The following is a 10,575-nucleotide window of genomic DNA, read 5'->3' as shown; positions in this document are numbered from 1 at the left end:
TTCAGCACTTTGGGAGGCAGGGGCGGGCGGATCACGAGGTCAGGAAATTGAGACCCTACTGGCTAACACGGTGAAACCCCGTCTCTATTAAAAATACAAAAAATTAGCAGGGGGTGGTGGCGGGCGCCTGTAGTCCCAGCTACTAGGGAGGCTGAGGCAGGAGAATGGCGTGAACCCGGGAGGCGGAGCTTGCAGTGAGCGGAGATTGCGCCACTGCACTCCAGCCTGGGTGACAAAGCAAGACTCTGTCTCAAAAAAAAAAAAAGGTGCATTCTCCTTCCCAGCCTAATCATGCTTTACCCCAGCCTCCTTAACCCCTTCTGTGGTCCTGGCCTGGGAAGCTTCTCATCCTCCAGACCTCAGCTTCAAACATGATGTATTTGAGGTAGCTTTCCTGACCCCCTCGCTCCTTACTAGATTAGTTTATTTTCTAAACACTTTTTGCAGTTTGTCATTGTAAATATCTTCCTCAGTTGACTCTATCTTCTGTGAGGGAGTGAACTAGATTTGTTTTGGTGACCCTGGTGCTCCCAGTCCTTGGTATAAGGTAGTTGTTCAATACACACAAACACACACACACACACACACACACACTCAGACAACAAAGATTCTAGCTTGCAGTTGGTAGTCAAAAAAAAATAGTTATTGTTTTTTATTCTTACCAAACCATCAAGTACAAGGAGAATACTATCTTTCATTACTGTGAAGGGTATCATTGCTTCAAAGTTCTCTACCTTCCAAGTTCTGAACCCTGAACTACCAAACTATAAAGGGCTATGCCTAGTCACATGTCCACCCATCACCAAATAACTCACTAACCGAGAATAATTACCTATTTTATTTTATTTTATTTTATTTTATTTTATTTTTGAGACGGAGTCTTGCTCTGTCGCCCAGGCTGGAGTGCAGCGGCACCATCTCGGCTCACTGCAACCTCCACCTCCTGGGTTCAAGTGATTCTCCTGCCTCAGCCTCCCAAGTAGCTGGGATTACAGGCATCTGCCACCCCACATGGCTAATTTTTTTTGTATTTTTGGTAGAGGGGGGTTCACCATGTTGGTCAGGCTGGTCTCAAACTCCTGACTTCAGGTGATCTGCCCGCCTCGGCCTCCTGAAGTGCTGGGATTACAGGCATGAGCCACCGCATCTGGCCATAATTACCAAATTTAAATTTGCAAAGATAGTGACACTTTGACACTTGATCCAAATCAGGTGCCCTTTTCACTACACACACACACGCACATGCACACACAGTATGAGCCATGCATTACACACTATGGGTGATGCTTTCGTCACAAGAACAGTTTGCAGTCAGAGGTGGCGAATATGGAGCAGAGAAGTCTGGATAACTTGGGTTAAGGTTGATGCAGATTCAGTATTTCATTCACCTAACAAATATTTTTGAGGATCAACATGCATTCGTTCAATCGCCAAATATTTACAAAGTCCGTACACATTCCCAGGCACGTGCCAGGTACAATACTAGACATAGAGTAATCGGTGATGAGTAAAGCAGAAATGATATCCCATGCTTGTAGAGCTTACAGTCTTGTGAAAGGAGATAGAAAATAAACCAGGCAACAAGTAAATCACATAACAACAAATCTTGAGTACTATGAAGTGCTATAAAAGAAAGGGTCAGAAAGCCGTAAGAGAGACCAAGGGAGATCTGAAGAACAACAAAATAGCAGCCACTACTGAAGTGAGTGCTCTGGGCAGAGGGAACAGAGGCATTGTGCTGTAAGGGCCTGGGCCAGGAAAAGGTTTGCATGTCCTCATAGCTAAGAGGAGGCAGTAGGATTGGAGCGCAGCATAGATGATGTGTTGTGGGATGCGGGGTGACTAGTCGCTGAAGTTTGCCAGGACAAGGCGGTTTCTCAAGACACTGGACTTTCAGTTTTGAACCTGGAACAATTCTGAACAGGGGCTGTTCATCACTCTAGGTTCAAGATGGGTTTGAAGAGACTGATTTTGAAACCACCTGCACATTTTTTGACTCATTTGCAGACACTAATATTATTATCATGATAACAGCATATTAGAGGGACAAACTACCTGCCTGTTTGAATTGAGTGGAATCCGTTTTGTGTTCATAGAGCAATATCTGCAAAAAGGGAAGAGATGCCCGGGATGCATCATAAAACAGCAGAATCAAAATACTTTGAAAATAGTGTTAGCCCAAGCAGCGCCATCCCATAAACCCCTGCCATTTTGCACACCCTGCTTCGGGTGGAAAATTCCACAGGAGGGGCTCAGGCCATGAGAAACATCTTGGCAGATCCCAGGCCTAACCGTCTGACTGCAGGAAATTCTTCCCTTATCACATTCTGCCCTGCAGTGACCCATACTGCCCCACCTCTCCTGTCCAGACCTACAACTGCTCCAGTCAATAAGCAGGGCTTGGGCTCCAGCGCTGTCTGGTGTTCCCCCTTTGCAAGTCTTTGTCCAATAAATCTGTGTTGCTGTTGAGCAACCCTCCCTGCCACCGTCTCTATTTCTTTTATCCATTCTAATAAATAGTAAATAGCAAAAGTGAAGAAATGAGAAAATTAAAGTGATAATGATAGATTAATCATTAATTAAGAGGGAGAATACTAAGTAAAGGATGTGGATTAATTTTGGCTTAGAAACTCTGATCTTGTCCACATAGTTATAAGTGTATGTGTGTGTGTGCATGCACACACCCACATATGTGAAAGAGATAAACAAGTGATTTCTCCCTTTTTCCTTCCTCCCTCCCTCCCTGCCTTCCTCCCTTCTTTCCTTCCTCCCTCCCTCCCTCCTTCCCTTCTTTCCTTCCTCCCTCCATCCCTTCCTTGTTTCCTTCCTCCCTTTCTCCCTTCTTTCCTTCCTTCCTTTCCTTCCTTCCTTCCCTTCCTTCCTTCCTTCCTTCCTTCCTTCCTTCCTTCCTTCCTTCCTTCCTTCCTTCCTTCCTTCCTCCTTCCCTCCCTCCCTCTCTCCTTCCCTCTTTCTCTCCCTCCTTTACTTTCTTCCTCCTCCTTTCTTTATAATTAATGCCATTCTAAAAAGGAACTGAAATGGCTAATGGCCTCTTATATTGAGTTTTATGCTTTTCAAAATATGTTCACATTACCTTCTTGAATCCCCACAATAATTCTACCAAGTAGGTATTATCTTCCACATAAAATCAAAAGACTATGAAAATTAAAATGACTTGTTAGACATCACACAGTAACTTAACAAAAGGACTAGGCTGGAACTCAGGGCTCCTAACTCCCCGACCAGTGTTCTTTTAAACACCGCCCTTTGTTATCAGCTAGCTCAATGACAGGATTTTGTAGATATGATAGGTAAGCTTAAAGGCAGGAAATGTAACTGTGGCAGCAGTTCTAGGAAATGCTACAGTTATCTTCTGAAACAGCCTGCCAAACAGCTCGGAGTCATGGCGGGCTCCCAAGGACAGTGTGATGATTTCTCTTGGGCCTCTTCACCTGGTGTTAGGTTATCTTCATAATAACTGGGGTGAACTAGGCCCTCCACTGGGCTCTGACATTTCACCTGCCACTTGTGCACACTGAAAGGCATGACATTTCTTACACCTTTGAAAACATCAGGGAAAATCAAAGAAATTTCTCTCATTCTGAACTTTACCTCTGCTGGGCCAAAAGGTTTGCTGCCAGGGCAATAATAAAAGCAAGAAAGGAGAGAGTTCCATAAAGAAGAGGTAAGTGGAACAGATTTATGGGCTGAAATAACAATCAACCAATGAGCACACTAGTTAAATTGCCTTCTTCAATACCTGCACTCTATACTATGCCTTTCTTATGTAAAGAATAAACAAAACCCTTTTTTTTCTGTTTCAAAACAATCTTGATTTTCATTGTGTGTAATTAAGAAGTACAATGTGATATTCTTTGGATTGATGCACAATAGATACACATATTTTCAAGTCACGTGGGATAACATGTTCACATAATTTGTACAGATCAAGTCAGTGTACTTGGGATATCAATCAACTTACATATTTGTATTTTCTTTATGCTAGAAACATTCAAATTTTTCTCTTCTAGCTATTTTTAAATGTACAATAGATTATCATAAGCTTTAGTCACCTCACTGATCTTTAGAACATTATGTTATTTCTTCTATCAAACCAAATGTTTGTACCCATTAATCAACTTCTCTTTATCCCACTTCTTTCCTCAGCCACCCTTCCTGGCCTCTGGTAACCATGAATCTACTCTCTATCTTTATGAGATCCACTGTTTTAGCTTCCACATATGAGTATAAATGCAAAATGCTCTTTTAATATACTTATGCATAGTGAAACAGTGACTGTAGTCAAGCAAATTCACATATCTATCATCTCATGGAGTTAATCTTTTTTTGTGTGCATGTAACAAGAGCCCTTAAAATCTACTCTTTTAGCAAAAATCTTGAATACAAAATAATTTTATTAATTATATTCTTTGTTCTGTACACTGAATCTTCTAGACTTATTCATTCTGCATATCTGCTCGTTTGTATAAAGGATAAACAAAAACTTTAAAGTACTTCTCTCTTCTGTCCTTCCAAGCCTACTAAGCACGTGGCATCCTCCCAGATGGAGAACCAACTCATTCACACACATAGTTGGCTGTTGTTTCACTCAAAAGGAGTTGATTTGAAATTATCTGACTGCATTAACTGAACTGATAACCAGCTGATCATTGCTATAGATAATGGGATTTCTTCAAGGCATAGAGAAAGTCAATAACAATCAGATCTAGAATTATGATTTTTTTGACTATTCATTTTATAGGCCCCAGCCATCTCCAGTTGTGTATTCATTCACAACCCATGAGCTGGCACCGGGGGATTGGCAGACCCTTGTTCCTGGAACCTCCCACTGGTTATCACACCTAACGTTGGAACACTGTGGTACAGTGAACTCTGATTCCTGGAATTGTTACCAGGTGACCACGACATCATCAAATGGTCTGGCAATTCCTTCTACTGATGTCTCGAACATGTTTCAGACTAAGCTACGAAATGAAACTTGGGAAGACTTGCAGAAAATGTCCTGCACAACTGAGATCCAAGTAGCATTCATTCTCTCCTCCTTTCTGACCTTCATCAGTGGACTCATCATCCTGCTGATCTTCAGGCTGATCTGGAGAACTGTTAAAAAATGGCAAATCATCAAGGGAACAGGAATTATCTTGGTCAGTTTCCTTACTAGGGATCCCTTTGTGTGAAGTTACAGATGAGTTTGGGGTAGTTTTGTGTTCAGCAAAAGATCTAAGCTTCATTCAGTTTTTCAGGCTAACACAGTCAGCTTCTCTGGCCTGGTGCCTCAGAAAGGGTGGTAAGTCAGACCTCAGGCCACATTCTGAAGCCTGAAGAGACAGGGCCAGGCCTCTTTTCTCTCCCATCACTGGAAAGAGCAATGTCTTGTATGGATAATGATTAATGTTAGCTCTGGAAACGGAGGTCACTGTTCTGAAAAAAAGGTTCATAAACATTATGTCCATGACTCTATCTTGAATTTTAACAAGACAATTGTGCTAGGTTGTAGAAAGGAGGTGAAAGGGAACAAGACATCAATGTCAACCTTGCTTTCATAAATTGTTCATGCATAATGCATATGTACTGACATGTGTACATTGTCTTTTGTATGCTGTGTGAAGACAGCACATTGAGTTGCACATACACAGAGAAGCTCATGCATACATGCCTGTGCTATCCAGGCATAGATGCAAGGACATTTCTTATACCCAAACAACCTTAGCAGGAGTTGATGTTGTTGAATAACAGCTGGCAAATGATGATGATGAGGATAAATGATGTATTATACAGATAAGGCATTGCTTACGAGCTTGAAATAAAGCTCTCAAATGCTGTGTAATGGATGTTCTATTACCAGAGGTCAAAGCCGAAGAGTTTTATTATACCCTGTGTAGTTTGTTTCCATTTTTGCTTCCCAAACTTTCTTTCTCTGATAGATTATAGCAATTTCCATAACACAACACGTTTCACCTGTGCATTATAATCCTGAAAATTTGCTTAAAACATTTAGTGCTAAAACCTACAGAAAATATAATTTATAAGTTGATAATTTTTAAGGTTATTGGTAATATGGAATTTTGTTTTCCATATTTGAAAATTAGCCAATATTGAAGCTTATAGATTTTGTTCCTAAACAAGTTTATTCTATTGATTATTTCTACATTATGGATTTTAAGCAGTGGCACAATAATTGGAGAAAGAATACTGGGATACTGACTTATGGGTAAATAGCCATGATGAATCTGCCTCCTGTTTTCTACCTTGTTTTGTTGTTGTTAATGCACAACTGAATTTGTAGGATTTTTAAATCTTCTTAGTCTTCTGCTCCAGGTAGTATTCTTCTCCATTATGTTCATTTTCTGTGATTACAAAATGTGAGAGTACATTTGTCAATTTCCTATATTTTTCATTTCTTACTTTGGGTGTAATTTATGTCTACACTTCAATCCAGGTGTATCCTTTAATTACAAATATTTAGCAAATGTTACAAAATGTTAAGAAGTGAGCCTGAGCAACCAGAATGCTGTGCCGTTCTGCTTTTGAATCTTGAGGAAAGAGTTTGATCAAGTTGAGTTAGTTTTCAATAATTTGTTTTGTTTCATCAAATTAAGAGTGACCTGTTTTTCTCTAAGCCTTTGGAGAAGTTGGACAAATGCAAAAAAAAAAAAAGTCAGAAATCTAGGTATACTGTGAAGAGTTATTTTAAAAATTATTTGGAGAGTTATAATTTCTCTCCTTAAATGTGCATTTAAAACATTTATTACATCTATAAATATGATTTTATTATATTTTAAGACCAATTTGTTTTTCCACAGAAGGTAGCTCCAATTTTATGATGGAATTCAAATGAGTATTCTATATTAATGTCATACCTAGTATTTTTTAAATTAATTCTCAGACAACATTTAGAAACAGACATGAGTCGTGTGTATTAGAGGACAAATAATTGATCAGGATGTAAACTTTTATTAAGGAGTTTTTAAATGAGACTTCCCTTCTTATCATTCAGAAAATATGAGTAGAAAAATTAAGTGATTTTGGAAATCCTGGCTTCATATAAAATGAGCTTTTTTGAAAGTCAGAGGGAGTCATTTAGCTTGGTGTGGGTAGTCCTAGTTGGTTTGTGTATTTCTTTGTGGTGGTTCTAAAATATTATCAACAAACAATGAATGCCAGCTCAGGCCCCAGCCTTTCCTCATTGCCTGATATTAGGAAAGTCATTTAATTTCTCTATACCTCGGTTTCCACATCAATATAAAATTTATTTAGTCATGCCTAACTTTATCATATGAGATTACTGTAACATTTAAATATAATAAGTAAAGACATTCTATAAATGTGAGGAAGGATTATAATTTCAGAATATAACACCAGCCAAAAAAACTAAAAGCAACACAGAATTGCTGAAAACTTCCCCCTTCTCTCACAAAATGCAGACAAGTAATCATCTAAAAAATCAATTCGTAATCTTTTTTCTTTGTCCACATATCTTGATGAAAACTGTTACACTTATACCCAGAGCAGAAGAAAGCATGATGCTCCCAATTCTGATCGTTGCAATGATGTCAGTATGATGGGTCTGGGACTGAGTATACATGAGAATGACATAGAGGAAGACTGCAGAATTTCAGCATAAAAAAAGCTGTGCAGAAAACCAGGAAAATGCAAATCCAGTAAAATCCATATTATGAAATATTGAATAAGCAACTTCAGGGTTCCCTGGTTTGGAGAAGGTAGAGTGGTTTTCGACTGATACCATCACAAGAGGCTCTACCAACATAAGTAAAACAGATTTCTTTCTCTCAGATCCAGCTCACATTGTCAATTTCTATCTCTCGATTGTAGGAACTGTTCACATCAGGTAGCATCGCTAGGAACCATGTAAGAAGCCTCCACTTCCAGGGACAATTTCGTGATCGTATAGAAATGTTGCTTTCGGCCCAGACCTTTGTGGGGCAAGTGTTGGTAAGCACATTTTCAGTGTTAGCTTGCTAACAAACTTTAGCCATAGGTGTGATTATAGTCAGTATAAATCAATTGATTCCCTAGGTAAGCAACTGATGTTCCTTTGGTCGTCTTATCTATAATATCACCACCTCCCCGTCCCCACCTCCCTGTGTCTACTGCTCTTTACCCATTATCTTGCTTTATATCTGCAGTGAATATAATTACTAATAATTGTATTATATTATTATACATTATGTAAATCTATGATATATCATTAATAATGTTATATAATTAATAGTATATAATACATTATCTGTAATAACATGTAATTATATTATATGGAATAATTATATAATTATTAATAATTAGTCTTACTAATTATAGTTATTACTAATCATGTATTTATAAATAGTAATTGTAATATTATATATTTACTAATTAATTATATATGTATAATTATATAATTACTAATTATATATTATAATTATATTTTATATTTATTGTCAGTCTTTCCACAAGGAAGAAAGCTTTGTTAGGGCAATAGTTGTGAGCATTTGGTTCTCTTTACATATGCAGATGGGTGTGCACATAGATATTTTCAAAAAATGTTTAGTAAACTAATCAGACCTGAAATGTATAGCTACTTTCCTCTCCTTTGATTTCAATAGACCTCTTTATATCATTATGCAAACTAGCCTTTAATGTCCCTCTATAATATTTATCCCTCTACTTCCTATTTTAATCTCGGTAATTTGAACATATTAAATCTCACTTTGGGCATCATCTCTTTGTGGCATCCTAACCTTACCTCTTTATTAAGTTAAGAGCTCCTCCTCTAGCTTCTTTAATATTTTTGAGCATTGCTATTAAAATTATCTGTGCACATGCCTGTCTCTCTCAGAGTACAGTGAGCTCCTGTCCATACTATGTCATGGAACTGTTTATTTCCCATTATCTGGATACAGCAGATGCCCTGTAAATGAAGATTGCACTGATCATCCTTTCAGTAGTGTAGTTTGATCTAAAATATGAAAAGATGAAATTCGTAATTAGAGGTCTGCTGCCATCAGATGGTCTTATAATGAAAGTAGGTTCATGTGAGCTAAAGATTATCCTCTGTTTTTTATGACTAGCAAAAACATGGCCCTTTTCCAGTTACTGTTTAATTCCGATCTCATACATTGCTAACGCTTGGTTGGAAGTATTAAGTAAAACTGCTTCCATAAAAGCTGCAGGGAATGTTGAGTCATCTGGAAATGTGCCTCTCCTTTTTCTGTCTTCTAAAGTTTTTGATCTCTTTTCCTGAAATCTCTGTGGGTATGACCCATTGCAGAAGGATTTTGTAATTCTCTCTGATGATATCAAGGATTTCTTGGTTAGGATTCAATGTTCTTCAAGTGTTCAAGTCATGTTTGTGTGAGAAACTTTGGGAATAATGTATTAAAGGTCACTAGGGTGAGGGAGAAGGGAACTTACAACATCCATCATATGAGCATTGCATATGGGAAGTGGGTGGGAAAGGAATGATGAAAAATTACATACCAATAAAAATTACTTATTTAACAAAGGGAAACTGTATTATTTTAACCTATAACAGCTGGTGATTATCTAGTTGGAACAGCAGGAGGCAAGGAGTAAAGCTTAGATTAGAATAAATACTTCAGGCCGGGTGTAGTGGCTCATGCCTGTAATCTAGCACTTTGAGAGGCAGAGCAGGAGGATTGCTTGATCCCAGGAGATCAAGACCAGCCTGAGCAGCATAGGAAGACCTCACCTCTACAAGTAATTTAAAAGTTAACTCAGTATGTTGGCCTGCACCTGTGGTCCCAGCTACTCAGGAGGCTGAGGTAGGAGGATTGCTTGAGTGGTCAAGGCTGCAGTGCTGCAGTGAACTGTGATCACGCCACTGCACTCCAGCCTGGGTGACAGAGAGAGACCCCATCTAAAAAAAAGTACTCTAGCATTGAAAGGCAAAACTGAGCCTCTTAGAGATCCCAAGTACAGTTTTAAGAGAATAAAATGGCTTAAAAGGAAGGCTTCCTTCCTTCTATCCTTCTTTCCTTCCTTTGTAATTCTTTTACTTCTTTTTTTATATATATACTTTAAGTTCTAGGATACATGTGCACAACGTGCAGGTTTGTTACATATGTATACATGTTCCATGTTGGTGTGCTGCACCCATTAACTCGTCATTTATATTAGGTATATCTCCTAATGCTATCCACCCCCCGACCCACTCCCCACAATAGGACCCGGTGTGTGATGTTCCCCTTCCTGTGTCCAAGTGATCTCATTGTTTGATTCCCACCTATGAGCGAGAACATGTGGTATTTAGTTTTCTGTTCTTGCGATAGTTTGCTGAGAATGATGGTTTCCAGCTGCATCCATGTCCCTACAAAGGACACAAACTCATCCTTTTTTATGGCTGCCTAGTATTCCATGGTATATATGTGCCACATATTCTTAATCCAGTCTGTCATTGATGGACATTTGGGTTGATTCCAAGTCTTTGCTATTGTGAATAGTGCTGCAATAAACATACATGTGCATGTGTCTTTATAGCAGCATGACTTATAATCCTTTGGGTATATACCCAGTAATGGGATGGCTGGGTCAAAT

General features: G+C 38.7%; 1 protein-coding gene across 1 annotated transcript in view; it reads left to right on the top strand.

Moving 5' to 3' along the window:
* The first annotated feature begins 4,889 nt into the window (after nt 1–4,889).
* Nucleotides 4,890–10,575, top strand: part of KCNU1 (potassium calcium-activated channel subfamily U member 1) — a 166,533-nt gene continuing 160,847 nt past the window's right edge. Inside the window, exons 1-2 of the mRNA XM_017849394.1 lie at nt 4,890–5,165; nt 7,855–7,974. Of these exons, the coding sequence (XP_017704883.1) occupies nt 4,971–5,165; nt 7,855–7,974 (315 nt within the window). The 5' untranslated portion in view covers nt 4,890–4,970. The remainder of the gene's footprint in view (nt 5,166–7,854; nt 7,975–10,575) is intronic.

Source organism: Rhinopithecus bieti, unplaced genomic scaffold (assembly GCF_001698545.2).
Source record: "Rhinopithecus bieti isolate Rb0 unplaced genomic scaffold, ASM169854v2 scaffold_32047, whole genome shotgun sequence".
Lineage (NCBI taxonomy): Eukaryota > Metazoa > Chordata > Mammalia > Primates > Cercopithecidae > Rhinopithecus > Rhinopithecus bieti.
The sequence above is the reverse complement of the archived record's forward strand: the minus strand, read 5'-3'. Positions and strand labels throughout refer to the sequence as shown.